Source organism: Ursus arctos, unplaced genomic scaffold (assembly GCF_023065955.2).
Source record: "Ursus arctos isolate Adak ecotype North America unplaced genomic scaffold, UrsArc2.0 scaffold_7, whole genome shotgun sequence".
NCBI classification, from domain to species: Eukaryota; Metazoa; Chordata; class Mammalia; order Carnivora; family Ursidae; genus Ursus; species Ursus arctos.
The window spans coordinates 82,442,276-82,455,164 of NW_026623089.1; the positions used below are offsets into that span (position 1 = coordinate 82,442,276).

General features: G+C 40.2%; 1 protein-coding gene across 7 annotated transcripts in view; it reads right to left on the reverse strand.

The window, feature by feature from the left end:
* The window catches only part of MTR (5-methyltetrahydrofolate-homocysteine methyltransferase), a 109,006-nt gene that overhangs the window by 69,017 nt on the left and 27,100 nt on the right, over positions 1-12,889 (reverse strand). For all 7 annotated transcript variants that reach the window (XR_006410063.3, XM_026504033.4, XM_048218956.2 and 4 more), the window contains 3 exons: positions 2,854-2,954; positions 1,676-1,737; positions 333-400 (listed from right to left, as the gene is read on the reverse strand). Coding sequence is in view for 6 of the 7 variants with exons in the window: in XM_026504033.4 (XP_026359818.1) it covers positions 333-400; positions 1,676-1,737; positions 2,854-2,954 (231 nt within the window). In the remaining variant the exon portion in view is untranslated. The remainder of the gene's footprint in view (positions 1-332; positions 401-1,675; positions 1,738-2,853; positions 2,955-12,889) is intronic.

The following is a 12,889-nucleotide window of genomic DNA, read 5'->3' on the forward strand; positions in this document are numbered from 1 at the left end:
CGGTTCCGGAGCTAGAAGTCTGAGACCAAGATGTGGGCAGGCGGCTCTCCTCTCAGGCCTCTCTGGCTTTGCCGGCTTCTCCCTGGGTTAACTCGGCCCCTTCCTCTGTGTGTCTCGTGTCCGACTCTCTTCTCACAGGGACACCAGTTACACCGGACTAGCATCTACCCATATGACCTCCTCTTACCTTCGTTATCTCTTTAAAGATCCTGTCTCCAAATACAGTCACAGTCAAAGGAACTGGAGGTTGGCACTACAACCCATGAATGTCGGGGGTGGAGGACACAATTCGTCCCATAACCAAAGACAGAGTACTTAGAAGGGACCCTTACCTGATGTGATCAGGTGTCGTACCACAGCAGCCACCCACTATATTGACCAAGCCATCCATAGCAAAGTCCTGCATTGAGGGAAAAAAAAAGCTTCACAGAGCCCATCTGAATTCTAAACTCACCTCCACTAATTCAGCAGGAGATCTACATTTCCTGAATAAAGAATTTTTCATTATAAAGAGAAAGTTAAACATACTTAATCCCAAATATAAAGGTTTCACATGCCCTAGATTTAAGTTTAAAAGCAGAAAATAGTTCAGATACTATGAAATCCTTTACGCCATTTATAAGTATAATGACATAACCATTTGCCTACTTTAGCATACTATTTTTTTACCCATATGCTGAGCTGATTGAATGTGAGCTGGATAGCGTATCAAATAACACATAAAGTGAGCATCAGTTTTTACGTTTAAATTAATTTTAAAGAACTAAAATTTCAGGGGCGCCTGGGTGCTCTGGTTAAACATCTGCCTTTGGCTCAAGTCATAATCCCAGGGTCCTGGGATCAAGCCCTATATCATCATCAGGCACCCTGCTTGGCGGGGAGTCTTCTTCCCCCTCTCCCTCTTCCTCTGCTTCTGCCCGCCCCCCCAATCGTGCTCTTTCTCAAATTCATAAATAAAATCTTTAAAAAAACAAAAGAACTAAAAAGTCAGTTCCTCAGTCACATTTCAAACTCTCCAATAACCACATGGTAGTTCCTGGCTACATACTGGACAGTGTGGGTCTGGGGTTTAACCACACAGCAGTTCGTGAAGGACAGTAATTGAGACAGGAAGTCAAGAAACCAAGAAGTCAGACTACTGGGAAGGTCATCTACTAGATAAGGAACTGAAATCACAAGAAGGAAGTCAGAAATCATTTAGGAGAGAATGCTAGTGAGCCAGAAGCTAAAAGTTCAAGGAATGAGGAAGTGACCCAAGGCTTAGTGGGCACTATGGTCCCATGACCTGGGATTCAAAGGTGGGAGGTGTGTGAGCGACAAGGTGTGCAGGCGACAGCAGGGAGCAAGGAGGACATCTACTCCACCCAGCGGTTTGGTTGCGGTGGAGTGGGGGAGGGGGGCCATCACCTGAGAGGAGTGCAGAAGACAGCCAAGTTTCAGTTAGTCTGGGTCTGGCCTGACTGGGCATTTTCCAACAACTGCCAGGGCCAGACAGGGAGAAAAACGGTGATGGCGAGCCCCTCCCTCTGCCTCTACCATCTTAATTCAGAGTGGTTAAGCTTTTGTTATATATACACTGGGATCTCTTTAGGAGAAAATTCCACTCCTAAATATTCTAAATCTAAGATTCCACTTCCTCTCTCTTAAAAAAACCAAGTGAAAGACCATCCTTAACCTTTAGTTGCGTGGCCATCATATGCGGAGTCTCGTCGTAGTCACCAAACGTGTTGGGAAGACCTAAAAAAAGCATATTTCAGGCATTACTGAAAACCATCTTAACAAATAGGTTAGTGTTTGTGAGGCTGTAGTTTTAAAGTTACAAAATTTTATATTTACAATTAAATGGTGATTACTTGCAAAGACAAATTAGTTAATACTAAACATAGTAAATGCAGAGATACCACACATCCCCCCTAAAAAAATCACAGAGGCAAATAAACATAGACTATTTGTCTTCCATTTGAAAGAAAGGAGTCACTACTACAGAATTTCTTCAACCCCCTCCCCTTCCCTCAAAGGATACCCAATCTTGTCTGCTAGCTGCTTGGGGGTGGAGGTTGGGGGACTACTACGTACCTGGCGATATGAATTAAAAACAAATGCAAAACACAACCAGTTCTCAAATAAATTTTCCCAAGTTCAAATTTTCAAATAAATTTTCTCAAGTAAAATTTTAGCATCGAATTAACCAATTTCCTGTTTTATTTATTAGCTCCTTCCAGTTATCTTACTCCTTGTGGGAAATAAAATTTGTTGTGCATTAAAATATACATATTTGGAGAAAGAAAGCTGCAAAATTATTTTTAGCCCTACGTAGCTAAGCAAATGCTCAAAAACACTTACCAGGCAATTTGGCTAATCCAGAATGGATTACCGATTTCTAAATGGATAGTTTGAGAACTGTCCATAAATATCTTTAAAATACATACACACACGTTATAGTAAACTAGAAGTGCTAACTTTTAGAAAGGAAGAAGCTGACACACAGGTTGTTAATACAGCAGAACAGAGAGAAGGGCTCCCTCTCCTCTTCTTTGCACTCATTTCTGGCCACGTTCACATGGCCAGCACTGTCACCTAAAGCAAGGCTCTAGCCAGTTACGTAACTGGGTTTCATCCCCCAAAGTTCTGTCCAATCCTGAAGCTTTCAGGCTGAGTCAAATTGTTCCTTCAAGTCTAGAGGCAAGCACTGGTCTAGACCCAAATATTCTTCATTTAGAAAATGGCCACTGAATGTCAACTATGTGCCAAGAGCCACAAAACAAACTCTTACAGCCAAACTCTCTTAACCCTACCTACCCTTGTCGTTGTGTATGTGGATTTCCCCATGTGCAACTCCCTAGAAATACACACCTGCATTGGGATAACAGAGGACATAGGCTGTTGTACATTTTCCAATTGTTTCAATAAAAGGTCTCATTTCAGCTGCACCCAGAGCACAGTTTAATCCAATGCTGTAAAAACAAAAAGAAGGTATCTGGAGCATCATCTTGGATACAAGGTATTTATGTATATAAAATGTTACAGTAAAGAAAGGACTATATCTAAGACCAAACAGATAATAAATCCCCACTTTAGCTTTAGCACCTTTATTCAGATACAGTCAAAGCCATTTCACTGAGGACCCTGAGGCTCTGAATGTTTCTGTCCATGTCTCCAACGTCAGATGATCTTACAGCTAAAAGACCCTGCCTATGGTATCACCTTGAAGAAGTTCAGTTTGGTTACTGGTATACTGAAAACAGAAGTGCCAGCCAACTACCACTGCTAATAGCCATCTGATCTAAAAGCAATACTTAAGAGAAGGAAAAAGGAAAATCACGGAGGTAGGAGGCACAGTAATGATCCATGGGAGTCCAGAAGACCAAGACTGAGTAATCGTTGCTCTGTAACTGACTTGCAAGGTGACCTTGGACTTACAGTTTGTCCTCTTATAAATGAAGCTGGTTTATCTATAAAATCAAGTTTCATTTTGCAAATGAAACTTACTATGGACGCAAATAAAACAGATCCAAGCAGAGCTGCTCTAATTGAAGTTTTCAGGGTGGAGGGCCTGAAACCCCTCCAGTACCACTCTCAGGGGGCCCCTGGGGCCCTCAGGAATTCAGAAATTAACTAGGAAGCTACTAGGCTATCTGATCTTTTAGTTTTTCATATTCCAATTTTTTACTTTTACTATGATTCCTAACTGCAATGTGGTACACTAGATTAGATCCTGAGGCAGAAAGAAGGGCAACTGTGGAAACACCTGAAATCTGAATGAAGTCTGGAATTTAGTTAATAGTAATACTATTCTTAGTTTTGACAAAAGGACCACAGTTACATAAGATGCTAACATTTGGGAGAACTAGATGAAGAGTATATGGAAATTCTCTCTACTATCTTTCCAACTTTTCTGTAAATCTGATTATTACCCCAAAATAAAAAGTTTATTTAACAAACACACACAACACCCATTCATGAAAAAACTCTCAGCAAACTAGGAATAGAGGGGAACTTCCTCACCTTGATAAAGAATATCTACAAAAAACCTACAGTTGACATCATTACTTGATGTAAAACTAGATGCTTTCCCCCTAAGATGAGGAACAAAACAGAGGATTTCCATTTTTAACTCCTAATCGACATCTAGCTAATGCTAGAAGAGAAGAAAATACAAGGTATACAAATTTGAAAGGAAGACATAAAACTATCTTTGTTCACAGATAAGATGTAGAAAATCCCAAAGAATCAACTAAAAAATTCTTGGAACCAATAAGCACTGACAGCAACGTTGCAAAATACAAGGTTAATGTGCAAAAGTCAACTGTTTACTTCTATCCCAGCCATGAGCTACTGAAATTAGAAATTAAAAACACAATACCAGTAGTCAAAGGAGTTAAGATGGCGGAGGAGTACAGGACCCCTTTTTCAGCCGGTCCCCTGAGTCAAGCTTGATAGGTACCAGACCATCCTGAACACCCACAGAATCAGCCTGAGACGCAGGAAGATACATCTGGATCTCTACAAATGAACATCTCCAGCGCTGAGTATTGAGGTATGAAGCAGGGAGCCGTGAAAACACACACAAATATTAGAAGATAAACGGAAGGGGGAGGGAGCCTCCACGTTCGGAGCGCCGGGAAGAGGTAGCCACCCGCATGGGGGAGCGGGCGGACTCACGGACCGGCACCCGCGAGAGAGACTGAGACCGTGAGCCGGGGAACGCGCGCCACCAGTCTGAAAACTGGAGCTCCAGAGTGCGCGAACCACACTGAGAGCTCCGGAGCGCGCAGGGGCGACGGGCAGCTGGCAGTGTTAGAAACACAAAGGACACAGACGCGCCAGCCCTGGAAGTGAGGGCTGGGACGCCAGGTGTGGGGCGCACATCCCAGGATGCTGCAGGGTTGAGCAGCACCAAAAGAAACAGAGTTAAAGTGTCCAGAACACCAGTGGAGACCGGTCCATGATCCCTCTGTTCTGAGACAGAGACTGGGATTCGGCTACTGCTGCTCTGACTCTCAGAAGAGGCACAGAACACCGCCAGGGTGGGCCACCAGAGGACAAAAGCCTGGAAATACCGGCTCACACGGTGCCCGTCCCCATCCCCACTCGCAGGGGACACGGACACTCTACCCTAACAAGGTTGCCTGAGTATCGGCACAGCAGGTGATACTCCCCAGAAGGCAGGCTGAAAAATCAAGAAGTCCACATCCCTAAGATCCCTATAAAACAAGTGCACACTGCCTGGGTCCTGGCCAATAATTTGGGCTCTGGGCAACCCCGCAACCTCTCCTCATCAGAATGACGAGAAGGAGAAATCCCCCCCAGCAAAGAAAAGACAATGAGTGAGTGGCCTCTGCCACAGAACTAATGGATATGGATGTAACCAAATTATCAGAAATGGAGTTCAGAGTAACAAAGGTCAAGATGATTTGTAGACTTGAAAAAAGTATTAACGAAAATATTAACAAGAATATAGATTCTCTAAGGGCGGAAATGAGAGCGAATCTGGCAGAAATTAAAAATTCTATGGATCAAATGCAGTCAAAATTAGAGGCTCTGACGGCCAGGGTGAATGAGGCAGAAGAACGTATCAGCGAATTGGAGGATTGGTTAGTAGATGAGAAAGCTAAAATAGAAACTTGGCTCAAAAAAATCCAATCTCAAGAATGTAGGTTACGGGAGATTATGGACTCAATGAAACGATCCAATGTCAGAATCATCGGAATCCCCGACGGGGTGGAGAAAAACAGAGGTCTAGAAGAGATATTTGAACAAATTGTAGCTGAAAACTTCCCTAATCTAGCAACGGAAACAAGCATTCGTGTCCAAGAGGCAGAGAGGACCCCTCCCAAGCTCAACCACGACAAACCTACGCCACGTCACGTCATAGTGCATTTCGCAAATATTAGATCCAAGGATACAGTATTGAAAGCGGCCAGGGCAAAGAAATTTCTCACAACCAAGGCAAAGGTATCAGAATTATGTCAGACCTGTCTACACAGACCTGGAATGAGAGAAAGGGTTGGGGGAGCATTTCTAAAGCTCTTTCAGAGAAAAACATGCACCCAAGGATCCTTTATCCAGCAAGGCTGTCATTCAGAATTGATGGAGAGATAAAGACCTACCAGAATTGCCAGTCACTGACCAATTTCGTAACCATGAAACCAGCCCTACAGGAGATATTAAGGGGGATTCTATAAAAGTAAAAAGGCCCCAAGAGTGATACAGAACAGAAAGTCACAATCTATAGAAACAAACACTTTACAAGCAACATGGCATCATTAAAATCATATCTCTCAATAATCATTCTCAATGTAAATGGCCTAAGTGCTCCCATAAAACACCACAGGGATCCAGACTGGATAAAAAGACATGACCCATCCATTTGCTGTCCACAAGAGACTCATTTTGAACCTAAAGATACATCCAGACTGAAAGTAAAGGGATGTAATACAATCTTTCATGCCAATGAACCTCAAAAGAAAGCTGGGGTAGCAATTCTCATATCAGACAGATTGGATTTTAAACTAAAGACTATAGTTAGAGACACAGAAAGGCACTATATTATTCTTAAAGGATGTATCCACCAAGTGGAGATGACAATTATAAATATATATGCCCCCAACAGGGGAGCAGCAAGATACACAAGCCAACTCTTAACCACAATAAAGAGGCATAGAGATAAAAATACGTTAATAGTAGGGGACCTCAATACTCCACTATCAGCAATAGACAGATCACCTAAGCAGAAAATCGACAAAGAAACAAGAGCTTTGAATGCCATATTCGACGAGTTGGACCTCATAGATATATATAGAACACTACACTCCAGAACCAAAGAATACTCATTCTATTCTAATGCCCACGGAACATTCTCAAGAATAGACCATGTTTTGGGTCACAAAACAGGTCTCAACTGATACCAAAGGACTGAAATTATTCCCTGAATATTCTCAGACCACAATGCTTTGAAATTGGAACTGAACCACAAGGAAAAATTTGGAAAAACTCAAACACTTGGAGACTAAGAACCATCCTGCTCAAAAATGACTCGATGAACCAGGAAATCAAAAATCAATTTAAACAATATATGGAGACCAACGAGAATGAAAACACAACGGTCCAAAGCCCATGTGACACTGCAAAGGCAGTCCTAAGGGGAAAATACACAACCATCCAAGCCTCACTCAAAAGAATAGAAAAATCTAAAATGCAGTTTTTATATTCTCACCTCAAGAACCTGGAACAGCAACAGAGGGACAGGCCTAATCCATGCACGAGAAAGCAGTTGATCAAGATTAGAGCAGAAATCAATAAATTAGAATCCAGGAGCACAGTAGAGCAGATCAACAGAACTAGAAGCTGGTTCTTTGAAAGAGTAAATAAAATTGAGAAACCACTACAAGGCTTATCCAAAAGAATAGAGAAAGGACCCAAATTAATAAAATTATGAATGAAAAGGGAGAGGTCACAACCAACACCAATTAATTTGGAAGGATTATTAGAAACTTTTATCAACAGCTTTATGCCAATAAATTAAGCAATCTGGAAGAGATGGAGGCCTTCCTGGAAACCCATAAACTACCAACACTGAAACAGGAAGAAATTGATTTTTTAAACAGACGAATTAATTATGAAGAGATTGAAACAGTGATTAAACACCTTCCAAAAAACAAAACGTCAGGACCTGATGGATTTCCTGGGGAATTCTACCAAACATTCAAAGAAGAAATAATACCTATTCTCCTAAAGCTATTCCAAAAAATAGAACCAGAAGGAAAGCTACCAAACTCATTCTATGAGACCAATATTACCTTGATCCCCAAACCAGGCAAAGACCCAATAAAAAAGGAGAATTACAGACCGATTTCCCTGATGCACATGGACACCAAAATTCTAAACAAGATCCTGGCTAACAGAATCCAACAGTACATTAAAAGGATTATCCATCATGACCAAGTGGGATTCATCCCTGGGATGCAAGGGTGGTTCAACATTCACAAATCTATCAGTGTGATAGATTTTATCAACAAGAAAAAAGCCAAAAATCATATGATCCTCTTAATAGATGCAGAAAAACCATTTGACAAAATACAGCATCCTTTCCTGATTAAAACCCTTCAGAGTGTAGGGATAGAAGGTACATTCCTCAATTTCATAAAAACCATCTATGAAAAGCCTACAGCAAATATATTCTCAATGGGGAAAAGCTGGAAGCGTTTCCCTTAAGATCAGGAACATGACAAGGATGCCCACTCTCACCATTATTATTCAACATAGTACTAGAAGTCCTTGCAACAGCAATCACACAACAAAAAGGGATAAAAGGTATCCAAAACGGCAAAGAAGAAGTCAAACTGTCTCTCTTCGCAGATGACATGATACTCTATATGTAAACCCAAAAGAATCCACTCCCAAACTACTAGAAGTTATAGAGCAATTCAGTAATGTGGCGGGATACAAAATCAATGCTCAGAAATCAGCTGCATTTCTATACACGAACAATGAGACTGAAGAAAGAGAAATTAGGGAATCCATCCCATTTACAGTCGCACCAAAAATCACACGCTATCTTGGAATTAACTAAACCAGAGACGTAAAGGATCTATATTCTAGAAACTACAAATCACTCTTGAAAGAAATTGAAGAAGACACAAAAAGATGGAAAAATATTCCATGCTCATGGATCGGAAGAATTAACATAGTTAAAATATCCATGCTACCCAGAGCAATCTACACTTTCAATGCCATCCCGATCAAAATACCGATGACATTTTTCAAATAACTGGAACAAACAGTCCTTAAATTTGTAATGGAACCAGAAAAGGCCCCGAATCTCCAAGGAATTGTTGAAAAGGAAAAACAAAGCTGGGGGCATCACAATGCCGGATTTCGAGCTGTACTACAAAGCTGTGATCACAAAGACAGCATGGTACTGGCACAAAAACAGACACATAGTCCAACGGAACAGAATAGAGACCCCAGAAATGGACCCTCGGCTCTTTGGGCAACTAATATTTGATAAAGCAGGAAAAAACATCCAGTGGAAAAAAGACAGTCTCTTCAATAAATGGTGCTGAGAAAACTGGACAGTTACATGCTAAAGAATGAAACTTGACCATTCTCTCACACCATACACACCGAGAAACTCCAAATGGATGAAAGTACTCGATGTGAGACAGGAATCCATCAAAATTCTAGAGGAGAACATAGGCAGCAACCTCTACGACATTGGCCAAAGCAACCTTTTTCATGACACATCTCCAAAGGCAAGAGAAACAAAAGATAAAATGAACTTGTGGGACTTCATCAAGATAAAAAGCTTCTGCACAGCCAAGGAAACAGTCAAAAAAAACTAAGAGGCAGCCCACGGAATGGGAGAAGATATTTGCAAATGATACTACAGATAAAAGACTGGTATCCAAGATCTACAAAGAACTTCTCAAACTCAATACATGAGAAACAAATAAACAAATCATAAAATGGGCAGGAGATATGAACAGACACTTTTCCAATGAAGACATACAAATGGCTAACAGACACATGAAAAAATGTTCAAAATCATTAGCCATCAGGGAAATTCAAATCAAAACCACACTGAGATACCACCTTACACCAGTTAGAATGGCAAAAATTGACAAGGCAAGAAATAATTGTTGGAGAGGATGTGGAGAAAAGAGATCCCTCCTACACTGTTGGTGGGAATGCAAGTTGGTACAGCCACTATGGAAAACAGTGTGGAGGTCCCTTAAAAAGCTAAAAACTGAGCTACCCTATGATTCAGCCATTGCACTACTGGGTATCTACCCCAAAGATACAGACGTAGTGAAGAGAAGGGCCATATGCACCCCAATGTTCATAGCAGCATTGTCCACAATAGCTAAATCGTGGAAGGAACTGAGATGCCCTTCAACAGATGACTGGACTAAGAAGATGTGGTCCATATATACAATGGAATATTACTCAGCTATCAGAAAGAACGATTTCTCAACATTTGCTACAACATGGACGGCACTGGAGGAGATAATGCTATGTGAAATAAGTCAAGCAGAGAAAGACAATTATCATATGATTTCTCTCATCTATGGAACATAAGAACTAGGAAGATCGGTAGGGGAAGAAAGGGATAAAGAAAGGGGGGGTAAACAGAAGGGGGAATGAACCACGAGAGACTATGGACTCTGGGAAACAAACTGAGGGCTTCAGAGGGGAGGGGGTTGGGGGAATGGGATAGGCTGGTGATGGGTAGTAAGGAGGGCACGTATTGCATGGTGCACTGGGTGTTATACGCAACTAATGAATCATCAAACTTTACATCAGAAACCAGGGATGTACTGTATGGTGACTAACATAATATAATAAAAAAAACATTAAAAAAAAAAAAAGAAATAAGAGAAATCTCAAATGAACAATTTAACTTTACACCAGAGGAACTAGAATAAGAATAATGAAGCCCAAAGTCAGTAGAAGGAAGGGAATAATAAAGTTCAGAGTAAAAATAAATGAAATAGGGTACCTGGGCAGCTCAGTCAGTTAAGAAGCCAACTCTTGATTTTGGCTCAGGTCACAATCTCACGGTGGTGAGATCGAGCCCTGAGTCAGGCTCTACGTTCAGCAGGGAGTCAGCCTACTTGAGATTCTCTCTCTCCCTCTCCCTCTGCCCCTCCCCCTGCTTGTGTGCTCTCTCTCTCTCTCTCAACTAAATAAACAAATCTTTAAAAAAATAAAGTAAAAAAATGAAATAGAGACTAAAAAGACAAATAGAAAATATCAATGAAATTAGTTTGATAGCTGGTTCTTGGAAAAGATAAACAAAATTGACAAACCTTCAGCTAAACTCACTAAGAAAAAAGGAGAATGCTCAAATAAATAAAATCAGAAATGAAAGAAAATAAGTTACAATTGACACCACAGAAATACAAAAAATCATAAGAGAGAGTTATGAACAATTATATGCCAACAAATTGAACCTGCAAGAAATGGATAAATTCGCAGACACTTAAACAACCTCCTAAGACTGAATCATAAAGAAACAGAAAATCTCAACAGACCAATTACTAGTAAAGAGATTGAAACAGTAATCAAAAACCTCCCAAAAAACAAAAGTCCAGGACCAGAAGGCTTCACTCTTGAATTCTACCAAAACATTCAAAGAAAATGTAATACCTATTCTTCTCAAACTCTTTCAAAAAATTGAAGAGGAGGAAATGCTTCCAAACCTCCTTAAGAGGTCAGTATTACCCTGATACCAAAACCAGACAAGGACAGCCCCAAAGAAGAAAATTACAGGCCAATATCCCTGATAAACACAGATGCAAAAATCCTCAACAAAATATTAGCAAACCAAATTCAACAATACATTAAAAGTATCATACACCATGATCAAGTGGGATTTATTCCAGGGATGCAAGGATGGTCCAAAACCTATCTGCAAGTCAGCCAATGTAATATACCATGTGAACAGAATGAAACGTGAAAATCATATGATCATCTCAGAAGATATAGAAAAAGCATCTGCCAAATTCAACATCCACTCATGTTAAAAACTCACAACAAAGAGAGTGTAGAGGGAACAAACCTCAAGATTATAAAAACCATATATGGCAAACCTACAGCTAAAGTCATACTCAATGATGAAAAGCTAAAGCTTTTCTTCTAAGACCAGGAAAAGACAAGGATGCCAACTCCTCCACTTCTATTCAACACAGTATCGGAGGTTCTAGCCGCAGCAACTAGGGAAAAAGAAATATAAGGCATTCTAATTGGAAACAAGTAAAACACACTATTTGCAGATGATATGATGCTAAATATAGAAAACCCTAAAGACTCCACTAAAAAAAATTGCTAGAACTAATAAATGAGTTCAGTGAAGTTGCAGGACACAAAATTGATATACAAAAAGAATCCGTTGCATTTCTATACACTAATAGCAAACTATCAGAAAGAGAAATTAAGAAAATAATCCCATATGATTACATCAAAAAGAACAAAATACCTAGGAATAAATGTAACCAAGAGAGTGAAAAACCTGTACACAGAAAACTGTAAGACACTGATGAAAAAAACTGAAGATGACACAAAGAAAGAGAAAGATACCCGTGCTCATGGAATAAAATACCGTGAAAACGTCCACAGTACCCAAAGCAATGTACAGATTCTGTAGCAATCCACAGTGTAAGCTGCATCAAAGTTCCAATGCATTTTTCAGAGAACTAGAACAAATAATTCTAAAATTTATATGGAACCACGAAAGATCCTCAAAGCCAAAACAATCTTGAGAAAGAAAAAGAAACCTGGAGACATCACATGCCTGGATTTCAGACCATACTACAAAGCTGTAGTCATCAAAACAGTGTGGTATTGGCCTAAAAACGGACACACAGATCAATGGAAGAAAAGAGAGCCCAGAAATAAACCCATGCATATACATATAGATATAGATACATGCATCTATCTTAATTGACAACAAGAGAGGCAAGAATATGCACTGGGAAAAAGACAGTTTCTTCAATAAATGGTGCTGGGAAAACTGGACAGCTACATGAAAAAGACTGAAACTGGATCCCCATCTTACACCAGACACAAAAACAAACTCAAAATAGATTAAAGACTTGACTGTAAGAACAGAAACCATAAAACTCCCGAAAGAAAAGATAGGCGCAAGCTTCCTGATATCCATCTTAACAAGGTTTTTTTTTTTTTTTTTGGATCTGAATCCAAAGACAAGGGAATAATCCTTGAAATGAAAATGAAAATAAACAACTGAGACGACAAAAAACTAAAAAGCTTCTGCACAGTAAAGAAAACAATCAACAAAACTAAAAGGCTGCCCACGAAAGAGGAGAAGATATCTGCAAATCATCCATCTGGTGCTCGCTTTGGCAGTTCATGTACTAAATCAGAA